At 39.7% G+C, this 19,650-nt stretch overlaps 2 protein-coding genes across 3 annotated transcripts; both read left to right on the forward strand.

Annotated features, from left to right (window-relative positions):
* The first annotated feature begins 724 nt into the window (after nt 1–724).
* On the forward strand, nt 725–7,216 carry LOC129107034 (phospholipase ABHD3-like). The gene is made up of 9 exons (XM_054618376.1): nt 725–1,210; nt 2,293–2,453; nt 2,606–2,788; nt 3,023–3,068; nt 4,193–4,305; nt 4,446–4,619; nt 4,710–4,758; nt 4,867–5,032; nt 5,366–7,216. The coding sequence occupies exons 1-9, from the start codon at nt 1,091–1,093 to the stop codon at nt 5,569–5,571; spliced, it is 1,218 nt and encodes a 405-aa protein (XP_054474351.1). The 5' UTR covers nt 725–1,090; the 3' UTR covers nt 5,572–7,216.
* A 962-nt stretch (nt 7,217–8,178) lies between these two features.
* On the forward strand, nt 8,179–18,680 carry prkg3 (protein kinase cGMP-dependent 3). Of its 2 annotated transcripts, XM_054618654.1 has the most exons (23): nt 8,179–8,308; nt 8,399–8,514; nt 10,341–10,430; nt 10,791–10,853; nt 10,980–11,103; nt 11,310–11,476; nt 11,663–11,776; nt 12,016–12,121; nt 12,275–12,338; nt 12,760–12,837; nt 12,966–13,054; nt 13,418–13,483; nt 13,672–13,719; nt 13,847–13,888; nt 14,023–14,134; nt 14,710–14,846; nt 14,970–15,059; nt 15,466–15,607; nt 15,700–15,863; nt 16,130–16,246; nt 16,572–16,634; nt 16,770–16,845; nt 17,862–18,680. In XM_054618654.1, exons 3-23 carry the CDS (start codon nt 10,343–10,345, stop codon nt 17,946–17,948), a joined length of 2,037 nt encoding a protein of 678 aa, XP_054474629.1. In that variant the 5' UTR covers nt 8,179–8,308; nt 8,399–8,514; nt 10,341–10,342; the 3' UTR covers nt 17,949–18,680. The 2 variants fall into 2 exon arrangements, with proteins under 2 accessions (XP_054474629.1, XP_054474628.1); XM_054618653.1 differs by having other exon boundaries at nt 8,185–8,514.
* Nucleotides 18,681–19,650: the final 970 nt, after the last annotated feature.

Genomic DNA, 19,650 nt, shown 5'->3' on the forward strand with positions numbered 1-19,650 from the left:
TACAGTTATACATCCTTGCACATCTTTTTCTCTATTAACATACAGTACCAGTCAAAAGTTTGGACACACCTTCTCATTCAACTACTTTGAAGAATGTAAAATATAAAACATATTCTGGTTTGTTGAGCATGTGTTTGTTTACCACATAATTCCATATGTGTTCCTTCATAGTTTGGATGTCTTCAACATTAATCTACAATGTAGAAAAAAATAAAAATAAAAATAAAGAAAAAACATTGAATGAGAAGGTGTGTCCAAACTTTTGACTGGTACTGTAGTAAAACCTAAATATTAAATAAATAAGAAGACGACTTGTTGCCAAGTATGTTTCACAAACAAGGAATTTGAAAATATAATAAAAAATAAAAATAAAGAAAAAACATTGAATGAGAAGGTGTGTCCAAACATTTGACTGGTTCTGTACACTGAACACTTTAATAATATACTTGTTTTAATGTACTCTTATTTGTTTGCCATATTTTATTGTACATTTTCACATTTTCCTAATTTTAAATATGTGTTATACTATTGCATTGTGTCACGTTGCCAAACTCCTTGTTTGTGGAACATACTTGGCAACAAACAGTTCTGATTCTGATCTGATTCTGAAGTACTGCGCATGCGTGTCACTGAGCGTCCATATTTGTAGTCCGTCAGCTAAACCCACCCTCCTCCGCGGACCGTTAGACATGAGCCGAGGCCGCCTTTTGACACTGGAGCCGTCGCTTTTTGAAACACACGATCTTCGGTTATGGTCCGAGGGGAACCAGGAAGCGGCAGCTACCGGAGCTTGAACACCGCTGATTAAAAACAAGCCCGCAGGTGGACGCCGGCTTTTTGCCGTCACTGTCAGAGGTGATGGGACGCCTCGGAGAAAAGGAGCGGCTGTAGAACCCCTCGAACGTTATAGCCGTTGGTGATGAAGGCAGGTTGTCAGGCATTACTGTAACCAAGGTTACACGTTCTATTCTATTCTCGTGGTTGTCTGTGCCGTTGTGTCGGTTGAGGAGTCATTTTTTTTTTACCGTTATATACCGTCAGCTAGCCCGGTTAGCTCTTTATTCTGCAGCTAACCGAAGGAACCATAGCAATGTTTTTAACACACTCGGAGCTATGGAGAACCTATTGGGAGTGTGTCTCCAGACCTTACACGGTGTTCATCTGCTCCCTCACGGCCGCGTTGTACTATCTGTGGGGCCGCAAGCGTCAGGTCAGTCCCGGTGGTGGAGGCTAGCGGTTACGCGCATCGTGACCGCGCCATGTGCACACTATTTATGTTTTCTCTTTTTCCCTGTTTTCCTCTCATTTATTTAATATTTACAGAACCAGTCAAAAGTTTGGACACACCTTCTCATTCAATGTTTTTTCTTTATTTATTTTTTCTACATTGTAGATTAATATTGAAGACATCCAAACTATGAAGGAACACATATGGAATTATGTGGTAAACAAACAAATGCTCAACAAACCAGAATATGTTTTATATTTTACATTCTTCAAAGTAGTTGAATGAGAAGGTGTGTCCAAACTTTTGACTGGTACTGTATGTTTTCATTTATTTGTCCTTGGTTGATATATCTGTCTATCTTCCTTTTTATTTTACATCAGAAAAATAAAAAAATCCTATTTTAACTAGTATAGTTCATAAACAACATAATTGAACATAGTTAAAACCATTTGTTCAACTTCATGTTATAACCGATGACAGCTACATTAATAAAGATTTTGAAATAAAGTGTTACCGGTTATTTTAATTATTTATTGATCTGCTGATTACCATCTCAATAAGTCAAGAGTTTGGGGTGGTCTACAACATTTCCAAAAGCCTAATGTGATGCTTTCAAATAATAGAAGTCCAAAAACCCAATATTATAATACATTTACAATTATATACAACTGTGGGGGAAAAAAGCAAATCCTGAATCTGCAAATGTTTGCCATTGTAACTTGATATATGGCTTAAACATTTATTCAACTTCCAGCCTTTGATTATCTGTCAGCTTCTCAATGAGTGTTGGTTTAAAACACATACTTCTCATGTTGTATGTTATGTATGCCATGGTTCATAGCATAGCATGAAAGTGTGCATGATAATTGTGGTTTGTTTTTAAGGTTTTGTTGACACTGTTCTGTTTACCACACCACTTAAACACACGCATACACACCCTGCTTTTGAAGCTCTATACCTCTCATACTATACTATCTGGTTTTGCATGCAATATTTTCTGTCACAAGTACTAATGTCAAGAAAACTTGTTTTTCGCCCTTTCATTTTGTCTCTTTTGCTCTCAGACACCAGCCCTGGTCTCTAGCAATGCCTTCAGTGCATTCCTCCACAAACATTGTCCCTTGGTGACTGAGCGCTTCAGTCCCACTCCTTGGTGCTGGGGAGGCCGGTTTCAAACACTGGTCTGTGCCGTCCTCAAGTCCAGACCCCCCGTCACTTATCGCAAGTAGGATCAACCTCCTGCACGAGTTCCCTTTGTTCTGTTCTGTTTCTTTTGCTGACATGTACACAGTCATCCTGTTTTCTTTCAACAGTAGCTATACATATTTTATAGTTTTGAAGTTTATGTGTGCTAGTAATCCTGCCTTCATCCATCAGTGAGCTGATCCGTACTGTTGATGGGGGTCAGATTTCGCTGGATTGGGTGGACAATAAAGACAGTGCGACTTACCCGGAGTCCTCTACACGACCCACAGTACTGATCCTCCCGGGCCTGACAGGCAACAGCAAGCAGTCCTACGTGCTCCATGCTCTTAACCAGGCCACCCGCCACGGCTACAGGTCTGTTTTGCTCCTCCCTTGTCCCCCTCTTTAATGATAAAATTCTTTATATGTGTGACAAAATAAGAAGTTAAAGGTAAACATTCTAAGCATTTCTATTCAGTAACTTAATCAGAACTAAATTTATCTCGAAGGAGTAACAGAAAGGTTTGACTTCATCATTTGTTTTAATTGCACTGTATTTAATGTCCAGTAGCTGCTGTAGATGTGATCATAGACATTTTCTTTTTCCAGATGTGTGGTTTTCAACAACAGAGGGCTTGGAGGGGAAGAGTTGTTAGTGAGTGCAATGATTACCTAATAAACTGTATGCATGCCACATTTAATTCTGCTGCTATTTTCAAAACATTTTTAAGAACTAGAAAAGTGCTCTCAGAGTGTAGATCTACTCCACTGGTGTCTGCAATGACCACTGCTGTAATGTTTATTGAATATTTACAAACCGCAATTGCCCAACGTGAGACCACAAGCGAGGCAACGGCTTATTTCACTCACACAAAGCAGTTGCTGATCACTTGTGGCCCCGCTGGCTGGTTAAGAGTAGTGAGGTGTCAGCAGTCGGTGACGGTATAAAGCAGTTAGTGAAATATGTTCTCAATAAAATATGTTTTCAAGAAGTGTAAATCAGTGCAACCATGATTATTAGGCTGATAGGTCCAATATAATGCAAGTTTAGAAGTGGATAGACTGATAGGACAGGCACACACACACACACACACACACACACACACACACACACACACACACACACACACACACACACACACACACACACACCTAATACATAATCTCCTGGCAGAAATAATAAGACCAGATATTTAGTATGTTTCTTACTGTCAAAAAATCTCATGAAAAGACCAAAGTGAATTTGACAACAATAAATTAAACAAAAAGTATTTTTAAATGTATCCAACGCCTCATATAGCTTACACTGTGAGTCTCTGCAATAGATCTCCATTGTTGTCCAAAAACTATTATTAACACATCAGTGAGCTCTACTTTATATGGTGACGTGTTTCTTTATAAGGATGGACATTGCACTGTAATTTAATTTGAGTTAAACACACACCATTCTGCTTCTGTAAATACTCACTAGAGCACCATATGTGTATTAATCTGCAGCTGAAAATAGTCCCCGACAAACACACTATTTAGTCCTGTTTGAATACATTTTTATGAAAAACTACAGTGCCCGGAAAATGACATTGCCTCTCTGTTGAGTTTTAAAGATAAACATCTTCCGTAGGTGCACTGGATCTTTTCTATGCTACAGATAGTAGTTGAAAAGTGAGACCATGTTTGTTTTGGCATTATCCCTGGATTTTGTTGCAGCAGTTAAAACACAAAATCTGGCACCTGAACACAGCGTATAACGCTCCTCCTCTGTCCCTCTGCTCGCTTCAGACGCCTGTCACCTACTGTGCGGCCAATACCTCAGATCTTGAGCGTGTGGTGCACCACATTAAAGGACTTCTCCCACATGCCCCTGTGCTTGGTGCTGGCGTGTCTTTGGGAGGGTGAGTCGGTGTAACTGTTTCCAACAGCTTGCATGTCTCTGTTAAAAGTTATTTTGTGGTATCTTTGTGGCCTCTCTGCTTTTTTTTGTCAAATTGCTGTTCTATAATCCTGTAATTGTCTCTCCTGTCACCCTGTACAGCATGTTATTGTTAAACTATCTGGCCCGTAAGCGTACAGAGTCAGGAATGGTGGCGGGTTTCACCATCTCAGTCCCCTGGAATGCACTGAAGTCGGCTGCTTCAATGGAAGAACCACTCAACTGGCTGCTCTTCAATAGATACCTCACTGCCGGCCTGTGTAGTGCTGTCACAAGGTCAGATAAGTAGCATTTTCTAAATTTTGAAAAGGTTCAATAATGTGTTGTTGACCCAGTTTACAAAAAACATAAACATGTTTCTCACAGGCACAGGAAGGTTCTGGAGAAAGTCGTAGACATAGACTATGTTGTGAAGGTACGGCCGGTTCTTTACATTTACTCTTCTGTCATAGTTTCCTTTTACATTGTGTTTGATGATCTTTCCTTTTTTAATTTTCATTTCATTTCACCTCTTCTCTTCTAGGCGCAGACTATCCGCGAGTTTGACGAACGCTTCACCTCTTTGCTGTTTGGTTATAAATCTTGCACCGACTATTACCACGATGCCAGCCCCGACAATAAACTCCACAATACGGCAGTTCCCATCTTGTGTCTGAACGCTGCTGATGACCCGTTCTCTCCCCAAAACGGTGAGTAGACAACAGGAGAAGATGGCCGTTGTGTTGGGCTCACAGTTTTTGATGTAGCTTTTCACTTTTGGTGATGTTTCAGTATTTATTGTTTGTGATGAGTTCTATCAATTGCCTGCCAGATGCAACGTCAAAACGGCTGAAAACTGGATGCAGTGATGTGTCGGTTTAAATGCATTTTCAGAATTTATGAAGGGGGTGTGAACCCGTGAAGTTGCTCTTTAATCCTTTCTCCTGTGCCGTTGTTAATATTTCACTCTCTATGCTACAAAAGATGTGTCCTATTTCCTATTTCCTAACTCTTTTTCAATGCATTTCCTGCCCGACGCACAGCCTTCCCGTTGAACATAATCAAGAGCCTGCCTAATGTCGCTCTGTTGTTGACGGCCCACGGAGGACACATCGCCTTCCTGCAGGGTATGTTTCCCCGGGGTGAGAGCTACATGGAGCGCCTGTTTGGCCAGTTTGTCCAAGCCGCCTTTGAACACCCCAAGGACATCAAGAGAGCCTGTGGCATAAAGGACGAGCAAAGGGGCTGATCCTCCTTCACCACATCACTCTGTCTGTACTCTGAACCAGGACTACTGCTAGCTGAGAAGAATATGAAGTCACTGGCATCATAGCAGTAGAAAAGCTATTCACAAAAATGCATTGCTCAGCTTTGCATGTCGTTATCATCCCACAGTAATGTTGGGTCTTCTCCATGTATGCACAAGGAATGACCAACTGTATTGTACAATCACATGACCTCACTGCAGCTATGCATTCTACCTCCTCATCTTCTCGGGTTCTCTTTTAATGAGCCATCACAGAAGATGTAAAAAATAAAAAAAATGCCTGACTAAGTCAATGCCCAATATTGCATCAATACATGCTAAAAAAAAGATTTAAACATTGGTTTATAAAAAGCCAATAGATTGTAAATCAATTTTAATCATATTGTTTCTTCCACACGCCGTCCCATCATGACTTGGAGCACTGAAGTGTGTTTTGAAACCAAGATGCACAATTATTCATGGGAAATTAGTGCTTTAAGTTTAGATACTATTTAAAAATGTAATTTAAATAGAAATGAACTGAATGTGAAAATAACCGTGATACAGTTATGCTGTTTGTTTTGCCTCAGAGGTTTTGCAGGACTTGTTTTCCTTAAAGTGTGTAACATTCCTCAAAGGATTATTCACCCCCACATCTTCACCCTGCATGCATGCTTTACATGCATACACTTTCTTAATGCATACCGTACTTTGAGGTTTTAATAACTGAACTGTAAGCAACAGTTCAGTTATTAAAACTGTTACTTCTCAACCTGAAAGCCAGCGCATAGCAGGAATACACTTTTCTGCCATGAAGAAAAGACGTATGGAATTGTAAGATAGGTTCATCATCTGGGTTTTTGATTTTAAAACAAAATAATGAAATATAAAAGTGTAAAAGTTCTGTGTGCTTGTATATGCTTTTGCAGTGTGCTTGGTTGCCATGTAAATTATGCAGTACATCCGAGGTGAATAAGCTGACACTGTAAAAAGTACTTGAGATATTATGTACATGCTGTCAATTATTTAGTAGTTTTTGAATTTGTGTTTGTTGCAATCTGCCTTTTGTTTCACACTGGCGCACATTGTTTAATGAATGGGCAATAGATAGAAAAAACTATCTAGGTTTTCTAGTTTGATGTGGTAATTTGTTGAATTTAATCACTGAATTGATCCAGGACGGTGTGTGAACTGAATGTCTTTTCAAAACAGTCGTGAACATATAGAGGGTTTTGTATTATGTGTGTGAAGCACCAATAGTGCACTGAGGGTAGTAACACATCGTTTTATAATGCCAATACTAAGGCAAATTATGATTTATGTCATTATTACTAGACGCTGCAGTTGTTGGACTCTTAACAAGAAATATGAAGATTATAGCAGCAAACGTTGCTAGTTGTTGATGTATTGAGTTGATTTGCTCATCAGCTCTTTGCAGATGATCACCACTATCACTTGCCTTTGATGTGTATTTTTAATGGACAAATCCTTCTGTGTTTCAGTTTCCCTTCTGTATGAGCTGTAACCACAATCACAGAGTGTTTGCAATAACAGTTAAGATTGTTTCCCTTCACCTGAAAGAACGTTGGGCATTATGAACAATCTATTTGTTTTTTGTGAATTACACTTGAATTAAAGAGTGATAATACTACAATTTTAAATCTCAGTTTCTTATTTAACATCTGGAAGTGATTGTAAACTGAAAGACATCCGTAAAACTCGGTCTCATAAAGTACACACCTAATCCAGCCTGGGTTTGTTTTCATTAACACAAATCGCCATATCGGTCCTAATGGAAAAATGTCACAAAACATACGCTGCCCTCCTGTTCCACAGCTGAAAGCCGAGGACCTTTTATCTCTGATCCGTGGGGTCGATGTCGTTTATTAACTAGATAGACTATCAATAATTAACTGTGAACAATAAAGGCCCACGCCCTCTGTCACAATGCGAACCCTTCAGCCTCATTTAGGTCCATTTAATGACGCTGCGGCCTGGAAAACGTCCAGGCACTTACTCTGTGGAAAAAGCTAATTAAGTAGCACTTTCTAACTCTGGCAGATATAATCAGAGTTGTCCTGGTTGCCCCAGGCTTTGATGATTACCCTCAACTCCAGCTGTCACTTATGCGAATGTGACTCTCAGGGGAAAAGGCACTCACTGTGATCGTATTATGAAGAGTTTGTCTTTGAGAAACTGTCGATTTTTATCCCCTTTCTGTCATCTTTTACGACTTACTCATTATTTACTTATTTGTCTTCTGTGTTAGCAGGAAATTATATATCACAGCTAAATCCACACAAATTAGCAGTTATGTATCAAGTAATAAAACCCAACAGGATACACACATTATATTATATTTGAGAGACAACAATAAAATGCATTGAAATTACACAAAAAAAAAAAATCTGGTTTAAATATGCATTTTGGCAGCTGAGCATGATTTTTTTTCACACCCCAAATTCAGCTTTCTTTCCAGTCCACCCTCCTCCTCCTCCTCTTCCTCCTGCCTGTGTACCTCTACCTGGTGTGATGGGAGGAGCCTCAGGTTATTGTTAATGATTCAACACCAGAGCTGCTAAGATTGACAGATAGACACTTAGGCGGAAAGATAGAGGGTGAGACAGAGAGAGAGAGAGAGCGAGAGAGAGAGACGAAGAGAAGTAAAAATAGTAAAATCCGAAGAGCAGAAATGGCAATGCAAGCTGAGAAAGTGTGCGGCGGTAAAAGATGAATGCTGGTGAGGTTGCAGACTGCATGTTTGTATCTGCTCAGGTGTGTCTGGGGGGTCAAGCAGGATATTGAACACACAGCAAATACTTCTCCACAGCTGGGAGTGGATCTTGTGAGCAGTTCAGGGTGATTATTTGGCTCCTATGATCCATGTGGCCTTTATAGGCTGGACAGACGTTCATCTACTCTCCTGATCCACCACACAGCCTGCAGGTGAGTGTGTCTACATATCACTTGTGACTTTAAGTGTCGGATGTCATGGTGCCAAATGAGAAGGGCTCCATGTGTTTAAAGTGCAAACTTTTACCTTTACAAGCTTGTTGTAAACAGCAAAATAAACTTGTTTTTTATTGCTTCCCTCATAGAGGTTATGCAATTGTTAGCTATTAAGTAAAAGAGATGAAGATATACATGCACCAGAAAGCCCTAATATACGGTGAAAGAGTTCATCTTAAACCAGACTAAACACATGCTCTCTCCTGTTTCCTATTACAGAGCACCTTCTATATTCGTCTGTAGTTACACTTGGCCATGAATTAGTAATGAGACAGTATGGAGTGTACAGTATGTTGCATATATCAGTAAAATGGTGATTAGTCGGGCATCATGTTGCTCTTGTGCAGCCGACAAGCAGGCAGAATTATCCCCCCAATCAGCTGCTGGATGAGTCTCCGCTTCTAAAGAAAGTTGTTAAAAATATGAGTCCAAACTCATAGACTTTAGGAAAAATATCTCAGTATTTTGAAGCCATTGCATCACCTAAATAAAAGTATAAATGAATGAAAACAGCCAATACACAACCAGTGGCGTGCAATGGGGTCACTGTTTCCAGTCGTCCTGTGCTGAAATAGTGAGTGGTTCTCCTTCTTTACATGTTGATTCTAAAAGTTATCGTCATCCCTATCCGTTGTCTTTATTTGTAGCTGCAGTTCAAGCTTCCAAATGATTTGTTTGTCCACAGCTCTGTTTGCTCTCACTCTGTCTCTGTGTGGGTGGCAGGTTAATAAAACTCCCAAAGGCAAATTTGTCTTTCTAGTATGTAGTTAAACGTTTTTCATTGCTGCCATTGTGTTACCTGTAAAATGTTTAAACCATCAGACCTTCACGCAGGCCTATTGACTCCTGGCACTGCAGCTGCATTGTGTTATATGTACTGGACTAGATTATCCACATTGTTGTTGATAGTGAATCATTGGTGTGATGGAAAATATCACATCCAATATAGGTGACAGCTGTAAAGATGTTTTTCACCTTCTGGCCAGACTTGCATCAAAGAAACATCCCCTCTTTAATAGCAGAAACAAGAGCCGACTTTATGATTTGCTTCAACATAATGTCTAATCTCAGTGCTGTCCAATGTTCAGGGTGAGGCAGCGGGTAACTGGGGGGGGGTCACGTGATGAGAATACAGAGTCAAACAGCTCGTCCACCTACTGAATCCAGTGTGTGTGTTTAGGAAATTGGTCCTGTAACCTTTTGTTTGGAGTGATTATTAAGGTTCATTCATTTGTTTGCATGCACATGTATTTGTTACTAAATTATATAGCAGAGTTTATAGTTTTATGTTTATGTTACATTTTTGCAGAGGCAACCAAGAAATAGCATGCAGTCTGCAATAAGTGAGCTGGTAATGAAGGTTTTTTTGTACTATTTTGACAGGTTCTGTGCCGCTATCAGGTTCAGAAATAGTTCTTCAGCACAAGCTGGCAGGGTGTGACAGCGTTCAGAAAGCACCCTGTTGACTGTCCTTCATTAGTCTGCATTATTCAACGGGGCTCTTGCTGTGTGCAGGCAGTGCAGTAGAGTTCAGTGCCTTGGGAAAAAGGCATCAGTATAGTTACATACAGTTGAAATATGATATTCAGTATTTTGTGTGTGTGTTAGTCTGCACACAGCGTGTTTGGTAAGCTTCATGTCTGTGTCCGGATGACTGCCTTCCACTGATCGTGCTGCAGTGTATCTTCACATCTTCACTCCATCGATTCCTTATCATCTTTATTTTATTTGCATACGTTTTTTATATTTATTTGATCCTGTAGCCATGGAGAAGCAACTAGAGGAGCTGAAGCAGCAGCTAGAAAAACAATGTATGATCAACCAGGAGCTGCAGAGGCAAAACAAAGACCTGGGTGAGTACAATTCAATTCTAACTATATCACATTAAAGAGTAACTTCACATTAGACCACACCCGACATCACAGCTGGGTGTGGTCCAGCTGGGTTTTGACCACATCCAGCTGTGATATACAGCTGCAATGTATAGTGGATGTTACATCACTGTTGCACAGTGAGCTGAGCAAAAAGAGCATAAAATCATTACCAATGTGCCGAATGAAGGAGTGTGTTTGGACAGACAGTGCAAAGTGAAAATTGTAGAGACTGTCTTCTAAATGTTTGTGTTAAGAAAAGGAATGCCCATGGACAACAGCAGCATGTTGCTTGTGATTTTGTGTACATTAAGTATGTTTTTCTGCGTTTTATCGTCATAGAACAACGACTGCAGGAGAAAGAAAAACTTTTGCAGGAGCTGGACGGTCAATATCATGATCTGGGTAAGAGGCCAACATGGGTACCAGGAACATGACAGAGGTGACCTTTGATACAACACATTTAGCTGCAGACATAAACAGTTAACCCCCCCACCACCACCTTTGCGTTCCACTGTTTGTCTGTCTCAGAGTTTCCCTCTCAGAGCGGTAATGAGGTTAAACCGGAGGTCAGAAAGAGCCGTGCGGCTGTCATTGCCTCCGAGCCGATCCAGAACCTGGATATTACACGCATGAGGGTCAAGAAAACGGACAGGTTGGTAATTAGTACCACTAGTGACAGAATATCTCATTTATGTAAGACTGCACAGGATGTTTTAATTTGCAGAGGTGGCAAATAAAATCTGATTTCCTCTCCTGCATACCTTAAAAAATGCATGATGAGTTTGCATGTTGTGTGGGAGTTCCTTGATATTTCAATGACCTCTGCTGAAGATGACTTCTCTCACCTCCCATCATCAGCGAGAAAAATCTGATCATCAAAGCCATCCAGAGGAATGACTTCCTGAGCCGCCTCGACGATGAGCAAACAGCCATGATGGTGGATCTCCTGGCGGTATCCAGCTTCAAACCGGATGAGGAAGTCATGAAAGAGGGCTCAGAAGGAGACAGCATGTACATAGTAGCAGGTGGGGACACGCCCCGGTGTGTGCGGATGTTTGATTTTGGTCGTCCTGCTCTGGCTGAGTGTGATGGAGAATTTTATTGAAAAGTTCTAAGTTCTATTTGAAAAACCCTGATTTAAAAAAAAACAACATCGATACAATATAACACATTTCTCCATAAAGCAACTTTATTTTCCTTCCACGTTCTAGCTGGTGAGCTCCTTGTCACTCAGGCAGGCCGAAACCTCCGCAGCCTGACCACTGGTGATGTGTTCGGGGAACTGGCCATCTTGTACAATTGCAAACGGACAGCAACAGTCAAAGGTCGGTCCCTGTGATGACCCCTCTTGGAAGTGCTTGCAGATTAGTTTAGGTAGAAAAAGCATACATATTTTGTTTTTGTGGTAGCATTGGGTTAGTCGTGTGTCTGTATAAGGGACAGTACAAGTGGTTGCATCTGTGTGGTTTTAATATTCTTTTATTGAAGTCAATAACAGCCTTTACTAATATATAAAAACCCATATTTACTGGTCCTAAAAACTCATCTCTTTCACTTGTTGCAGCAAAGACAGCAGTGCGTCTGTGGTGCATCGAGCGACAGACATACAGGACGATTATGACCAACAAGACCAAGAAGAAGCGAGAACAGCTCATGGGCTTCCTGAAAACGTGAGTTTATGAACTCCGCAGCGAGTAGAAATATCCTGTTTGATTTTGTGGTTTCCTTTTATGTCACACTGCCATTAAGTAACTGCTTTGCTTAATGGACCATGTAAAAACTATTTCAATCACTGCTGCTACATTTTCTGTGTGCTGTCACAGGTCTCGTACTCTGAAGGATCTGAATGATGTCCAGCTTTCCAAAATAATTGACTCTATGGAGGAGGTGTGTACTTAGACGTCCCACTGTGTACTTTGATTTTTACAAGTGATTTTAACTCATGTGAAAACACAGCAGAATCCAGTTTTGGTGAGCTATTGAAACACATTTTAAAACGTCTGTTTTTGAAGATAAAGTTAAATACAAGACATTTTTAGTTCCTTGTTTAGTTCCTTTTAGTTATATTTTGGATGTTATTTTATTTCCCTTTTTTAGTTATTTAATTGCTGACATATTTTTAAATCTCAGTAGCCTCGAAAGAGGACATTTCCAAGACCCTCGGTGGAATATTTGTGGCTTTGTTGTCCTGCACATACTATATTTTCACCTCAAACTTATTATATATAAGTTATAGTAGATATAGATATAGTTTTGTATATAGAAATTACATTTGCTGTTCTAATCTTGTTTGTCTTGTCTTCCTAAGGTCAAGTACCAGGACAAAGATGTTATAGTTCGAGAAGGAGCAGAAGGAAATACATTCTACATCATTCTCAAAGGAGAGGTATGGTGTTATATTGTGTGTATTGTGTGTATATTTGAATGTTTCAGTGTGCTGCACCGGCCTGTTTAGAACTGGCTACATATACACTCATTATTTTCTACTCCCTCTCACGTGTGTTTCTCCCTCAGGTCCTGGTGACCAAGACCGTGAATGGGCATCAGAAGCAGATTCGTAGGATGGGAAAAGGGGAGCATTTCGGGGAACAGGCCCTTATACGGTAACCATGGCAACACCTGCCTCAGGGCATTTTTTGTTGGAGCCTTGTGCAACACCCACTGCTCTGTGCACCTTCTTTTGGCTGCTATAACTTGGCAGTTATCTTCTAAATGTAAAGATCGTTGAGTAATGTTGCTTCACCAAATTAAAAAGAGCGCTGAGTACTTCCTTAAATTCCTCAGTGGTGTTGATTTGCAAATCAGCCAAGTTGTGGTAAATGGTAGAAAATCAGTTAAAATCTTCTGTAGCAAACTTGTGACTGGCTAAACACCAAATACATTGTAAGTAATCTACGTACACAATTGTGTATGAACAGAACGACCGTTTCTCTGAGTTCACATGTGCAATGTTTTTGCTCCTGCAGGGAAATCCTGAGAACTGCCACTTGCCGCGCTGACGGCCCTGTTACCTGCTTCTCCATTGACAAGGAGTGAGTCTGGCTCGACTTTAGATACATAAAAACAGGCTGTTGCTCCAGGATATAAATATATATATATAAAAAGATCCTTGACAGAATTCCTCCAGTGTATTTGTCCTCTGTCACTGTTGTTTACGATGCAATATATTTTTGTTACTTTTTGTATTGATGCAGTTTCACTAACGACGCCTTTCATTTAGGGTGTTTGAAGAAACAATTCCCATAGAACACTTGGAGCTGTTTGACGAGTACGTACAGTAGAACACCTTATGTTTCATAACCATGAACCTTTTGAATCTTGGTGACAATAGTGTGATGTTTAAATAGCTAATAGACTGTCCTGATTTTTTTTCATTTCTTTTTTTTTACTCCCAGCTCCAAAGTGCTGCAGGAGGCACAAGCTCCAGAAAAGCCCAGGTGAGTGGTTGTAGAAGATTGTAAGACTGGTTGGATGCAGGACGAAAGATGTAACACAATGCTTTTGAATAAAATAAATGAGTTTCTTGAAGTGAAATAGCATTTGTCTAAAGTTGTCTGTCTGTGTCACTCAGCCCCAGCTCCACTCTGAGGTTTAAGGACCTGGTCCCGGTTCTCTACCAGGAGGGTCGCTATCAAGGAGATCCTGTCACGCTTGGAGTCGGAGGGTTTGGCCGTGTTGAGCTGGTGAGTGTGGTTGTCTTTTATAAGCACTGTTAGAATATTTGCTCGACGTAAAATGCATTTGTTCTCTTATATAAACTCATATTGATATGGATTGTTTTCGTTTCTCTTTTTTTTCTTGAGTTGCAAAAATCTTTTAAATCATGTTTTTCTGGAATAGATTAGACTTAAGCCCAGTAACACAAATGCAAGAAGTACGAATGGCGCTTGAAAACTGTATGAAAATGATTGGGATGGAGAGGGGAGTCTGAATCTAATATTTCATGTTCTTGAAAATCAAGGCTTCCTTGGGTTATTTATATTTTCCTTGAACCCTTCCCCTAATGTCCAATGAAAAATGAAGAAAATAGCGCTGGAAATAGAGTTCCAGCCTCTTCTTACTTTTGGAGAAATAACTGTTTACAATAAATTTCTCAATAGGAAGAATGAAATAAAAACATTTGGATTGATAAAGTTCAAACAACCAATACTAGCCTACAGTATGCATAGGAAACTATCAGGTTAGAAGAAAAAAACAAATATATATACATACCCACACTGATAATTTAGTGATGATCATTGTTTTTGCTCATTCTAAGATGACCACTGTGAATCAAGGGAAATATTACGCTATCAAGCGAGTCAGCAAGAAGCACATTGTTGCCAAGAGACAGGAGGAGCACATGTTGTTTGAGAAAAAGATCCTTAAATCCATCCAGTGCGACTTCATCGTCAGGTATCTACGATCACAGACACACAGTCACCATCATTTAATCACAACATACACATTCAGTTTAATGTACTGATAATGTGGAGGTGTGAGTTGGTCTTTAAATCCAGTTTCTCTCTCTCTGTTCAGGCTTCATGCTGCTTTTAAAGACACACGATACATCTACATGGTCATGGAGTTCTGTGTGGGAGGAGAGATCTGGACCAAACTCAAAGAAGTGTGAGAAAACACAGACAACTACTCATTTCCTCATATAGTTTGTTCAAGCCTGATATTGGTGTGCGCTGTTGTGCAAGGTGGAATTATCCCTCAGTGTAACCCAGTGATATATTATAAAAGAAAGAACGTTTTATTTGAGCATTGCTGCCAAATGGGCAATTTATTGCTATTATTACATCAACGCTCATAATCATAAATACACTGAAGTTGCACTGAGAAATACAGCTGATGTTGTTACCCATAGCGATCTATGGTCACAACGATGAAATAAACTTCCGATCTTGGCCCAGACAAATGAAAATATCAGCAACACAAAGTGATGGAAGGTCACAAATAAGTTTGGGACCAAATGAAAGTGAGCAGAGGAGGAAGTTTTTGGAAAGTTTTCCATGTCTGTGTTTTTCAGAGGGCGTTTCGACGAGCCCATCGCTATGTTCTGCACGGCCTGTGTGGTGGAGGCATACGCCTACCTCCACAAGAAGAACATCATGTACAGGGACCTAAAGCCTGAGAACCTGATGCTGGACATAAAGGGCTACGTCAAACTGGTGAGTACTCATATCTGTGTATGTGTGTCCATCTCTGTACTCTTTAAGATCACTAGTGTTTTCACATGTAGTGTGTGTGTGTGTCTCTGTAGGTGGACTTTGGGTTCTCCAAGGAGTTGGTGCGTGGGGAGAAAACCTACTCATTTGTGGGTACTCCTGAGTACATGGCCCCAGAGATCATCAAGAACCAGGGACATGACTTTGCAGTGGACTTTTGGTCCCTTGGCGTCCTGATCTATGAGCTATTGGTGGGAAGGTAACACTTATACACCTGCTCCTATTTGAAATAAAAGATTTCTTTCTGCTGTTAAGGTTTAAATGTGACAAGCACGTATTATTAATTACCTAAGATTTGAATTTTTAAGCAAAATAATGATTTAATGTCACAAGAGAGTCACATTAATGTTAACCAGTAGATGGCAGTAGTGAAATGTGGCCGACTTCTGCACAATCCAGCATCTGCAGCCTTGCAGGTTCAGGTTTCCCAACAGCAACCATGCTTCTCTCTTTTCAACTCCTCAGCCCTCCCTTTTCAAGTTCAGAGCCTCAGAAGATTTATTCCAAAATTTTGGACGGGGTGCTCAAGTACCCACCTTACATGAGTGAGGCAGCCAGGTCCATTATCAGCAAAATGTGCAGGTGAGACGAATATGTTGACTGCATGTTGATTGCAGTTTTATAGACTGATACTGCTTTAGTGTGATATTCAAAATGAACTCATTGTATTGCCTGAATGACTTTCTCATAAAAATTGGAGCTGGATCATGTAATATGGATGTGAATATTATAGAGGTTGGAGCAGATGATACAGTTACTCCCAGTGTAGAGCATGAATATGGAACATGCCTGCAAATGAATAAACTGTAGCATAATATGCACTCTTATTTTTAATGACTGTTTGAATGTAAAAAAAATATACGTGAATGTAGTCCGTCTGAATGATGTCATGTGTTTTTGACTGCAGACCTCGGCCCGGTCAGAGGTTAGGAAACACCAAGAATGGAATCAAAGATGTCCGGCATCACAGGTAACCATGGCAACATATGTGTGGGTGTTAGATAATAAAATGCATGTGATACCTCATAAACCCTTGTCTTATCTTTCTTGTCTTTACTGCTGACTGTCATTCTCACTCTCACTATGTCTGATGTGTTTCCTTCAGGTGGTTCAGCAGTATGAACTGGCACAAGCTGCGTGTGGGTCAGCTCGACGCCCCCACAGTCCGCCTCATACGCAAGGCAAGTCAAACCTGGAGCTGAGTTTTTTATTTTTATTTTTATTTTTTACTATTATGTGAACAGTGGCTTACACATTTGGTAACAGGTTTGGTTCAAGGCAATCAGAAACAAAGAACACCGCTGGTTCACTTTATGGAGGACATTTTTAAGACATACTGACATTTTAAATCATTTTAAATCACTTTAAAATGTTTTCAATTCTTCAGTGTTTCTTTATAATTTGGAATAAACCTAACTAATATGCAAATTAAATTTAGGGAGGAAAACTTCCTTAGATTTTATCAATTATTTATTTATTATATATTTTTAGCACAATATAAAATCTCAGCTAACGTGCTCAATCAGGACCGGTTGAGTGGTGTTTACAACAGAACATCCATTAATTAGCTATCTTGCACGGCAGCTAGAGTCTTGTGATGTCACATGATCAAACCACAATCCATCTAGCCAGGCCTTGAGTAATGCATTTGTGTCCAGCAAGCCAGTGCACGGAAAATACAGAGAGATGACTGTTCTTTCAAAACAACAATGGCTCCTTCTAAAGAGGTTGTTGTAGATGCTGCAATAGCATCAGTTATATCAGAACTGGAGACTATGTCTTCATTGAAAGGAGAGCAAAGAACAGCACTAAAGGCTTCTCCGATTAAATTTTTTAGCTCGTCTCCCACTCGCGCTTGTAAATTTTGATTGACAGATGATTCAATCCAAAATCTCAATTCACAAATTTTGCCTCAGAGGGCTTTACAATCTGTACAACATGCAGGTGATTAATCCAATCACCTGCACGTTTTTGAAAGTGCCTGTCTTTTCCCCAACATTTTCCAATGAGGGTTTCTCAGATGGTTCTGTGAGAAAAAACATCTGGCGGTTCAAATTGATTATTCATGGCCTTTGACTTTAAATCTATTTACAGGCAGGGAGGGACACGCTACTCATAATAAATCACGGTTTGACAAGATTGTGAATATTAAATGTATCCACAAATTTCAATCAACTATTCCTTTTTCCTCCTTTAGGGCCCCTGCTACATCAACTTTGATCGTTTCCCTCTTGATCAGACTAAGGTGGAGGAGGAGTTCTCCGGCTGGGACCGTGAATTTTGATGTTAAAGGATCAAAGGCCACCAGAGTTTCACCTAAATATGGAGCCAAATCAGAATACCCCAGTTCGAGCCAAAACATGATGTTAGAAGGAGCTTTATACAGTAGTAAAAAATATAACTCCAACTTCATACTAATTTGATTATTAAATTAGAGTGGAACTGCCGGGTATCACCTATTTAAATCTTTTTTATTAAAGCTCCTCTGGTGTCACAGAGAGGCATCATCTGGGTGGCAACTGGCCAAAAAATATATGGAGGTGTTGAGTGATGTGTTTGGACATTCTGTTTCCAAATTCAGTGCAGGGAGATCGGATGCCTGATGAAAAAGTGTTATTAACATCATCCGTATAACACTCATTCTTCACTGATTAGAATGAAACACCCGTCAATGTGCTTGCTAGCTGAGAAAAAAAGGCTTGAGTCATTTTGTTCAATCAGTACAGCTCTTTCCGAGCCTGACAATAAAACTCAAATGTGTGTTGTTCTTTTTGGATCTTTGTTCGTTTTAGAGATGAAACATGATTTAAAGTTTATAACAAAGTTGGTAAATGCTTTAATATTGCTTTAATATTGTTAAAGATGTTTTTTTTATTGTAAACTGTCACTTTCTTGAGGAGTTTGACTTTGTTTTTGGATAATATGTCCCTTTTATGTATGCAGATTATTTTCACGCACCTTGATTGTATCTTAAAAAGATCATGGAATATCAAAATTTCTACTTGACTCTCCTAGTAAATAAAAATGCTCTTTTATGCTTGAGATAGCTGTGCTTGTTTTTGCTGTTGTGACCAAATCCCACACATATGATATAATGTAAGCAATGAAGCAATGAAGAAAATGTATCTGGCAAAGGGTGCAAAGTTTACAGGGTTAATCTCATTGATTGCAGCTGATTGTTTGGCTCTGGAGGGGTACCGCTGTCTGTCATGGCAGCAGGTTTAAAGAAGGAGGAATGAGTCGTTTTTTCCCTTCCTGTTAATGCCACTGAATTTCCTACTGAGACTGTTTTTCCACAACAGAAAAAAACCCTCACATCAAAGCAATCATATCTTTCAAAGGGGAAAGATACACTACCAGATGTTTCCCTCTTGCGGAAAAATATGAAACACATTGTAGTCTAGAGTTGAATGCATTGAAGGTAGTAGCTCAGAGGATATACAGTATAGTACAAGGTGATCTTTCCTCTCCTGCATGTGTAGAATAAACATGTGTTTCAAGGCAGCCTTATCTAACCTGGAGTTCATGTTACAGGACATGGAAGAAACAGGATTAAAGGATAAAGCTTGTGTTATTCTATACATGTCTTGCTGTCAACAAATCCCATGAAGACACCAAAAAGCATTCACATATTTTAATGCACATTTTGAAGTATCGCATTAGAAAAACTCTATTGAAATGGCCCAAAATTTGATTGAACTTCCTCAATTGCGAAATTAATGATTTTTCTCTCGCTTGAGGTGATTTTTGCATTTGATGCGCTAAATGTCTTGCCAAATAAATTCTGACATTGAGAACATTTAACTCACATTACTTATCAGCTGTCTCTACTTTCGGGGTCTTCTTGGGTATTCCCATAATGTGCCAATGTTTGTCACCAGACAGCATGAAACATGGCCAATTCTAGTTTAGACATGGAAGAACTAATTTGCCCAATTTAAACAAATTCCTGAAGAACTCTCTTTTATTTTTCTCTCTTAGATGGG

This window comes from Anoplopoma fimbria, chromosome 18, assembly GCF_027596085.1.
Source record: "Anoplopoma fimbria isolate UVic2021 breed Golden Eagle Sablefish chromosome 18, Afim_UVic_2022, whole genome shotgun sequence".
In the NCBI taxonomy this organism is placed as follows: Eukaryota; Metazoa; Chordata; class Actinopteri; order Perciformes; family Anoplopomatidae; genus Anoplopoma; species Anoplopoma fimbria.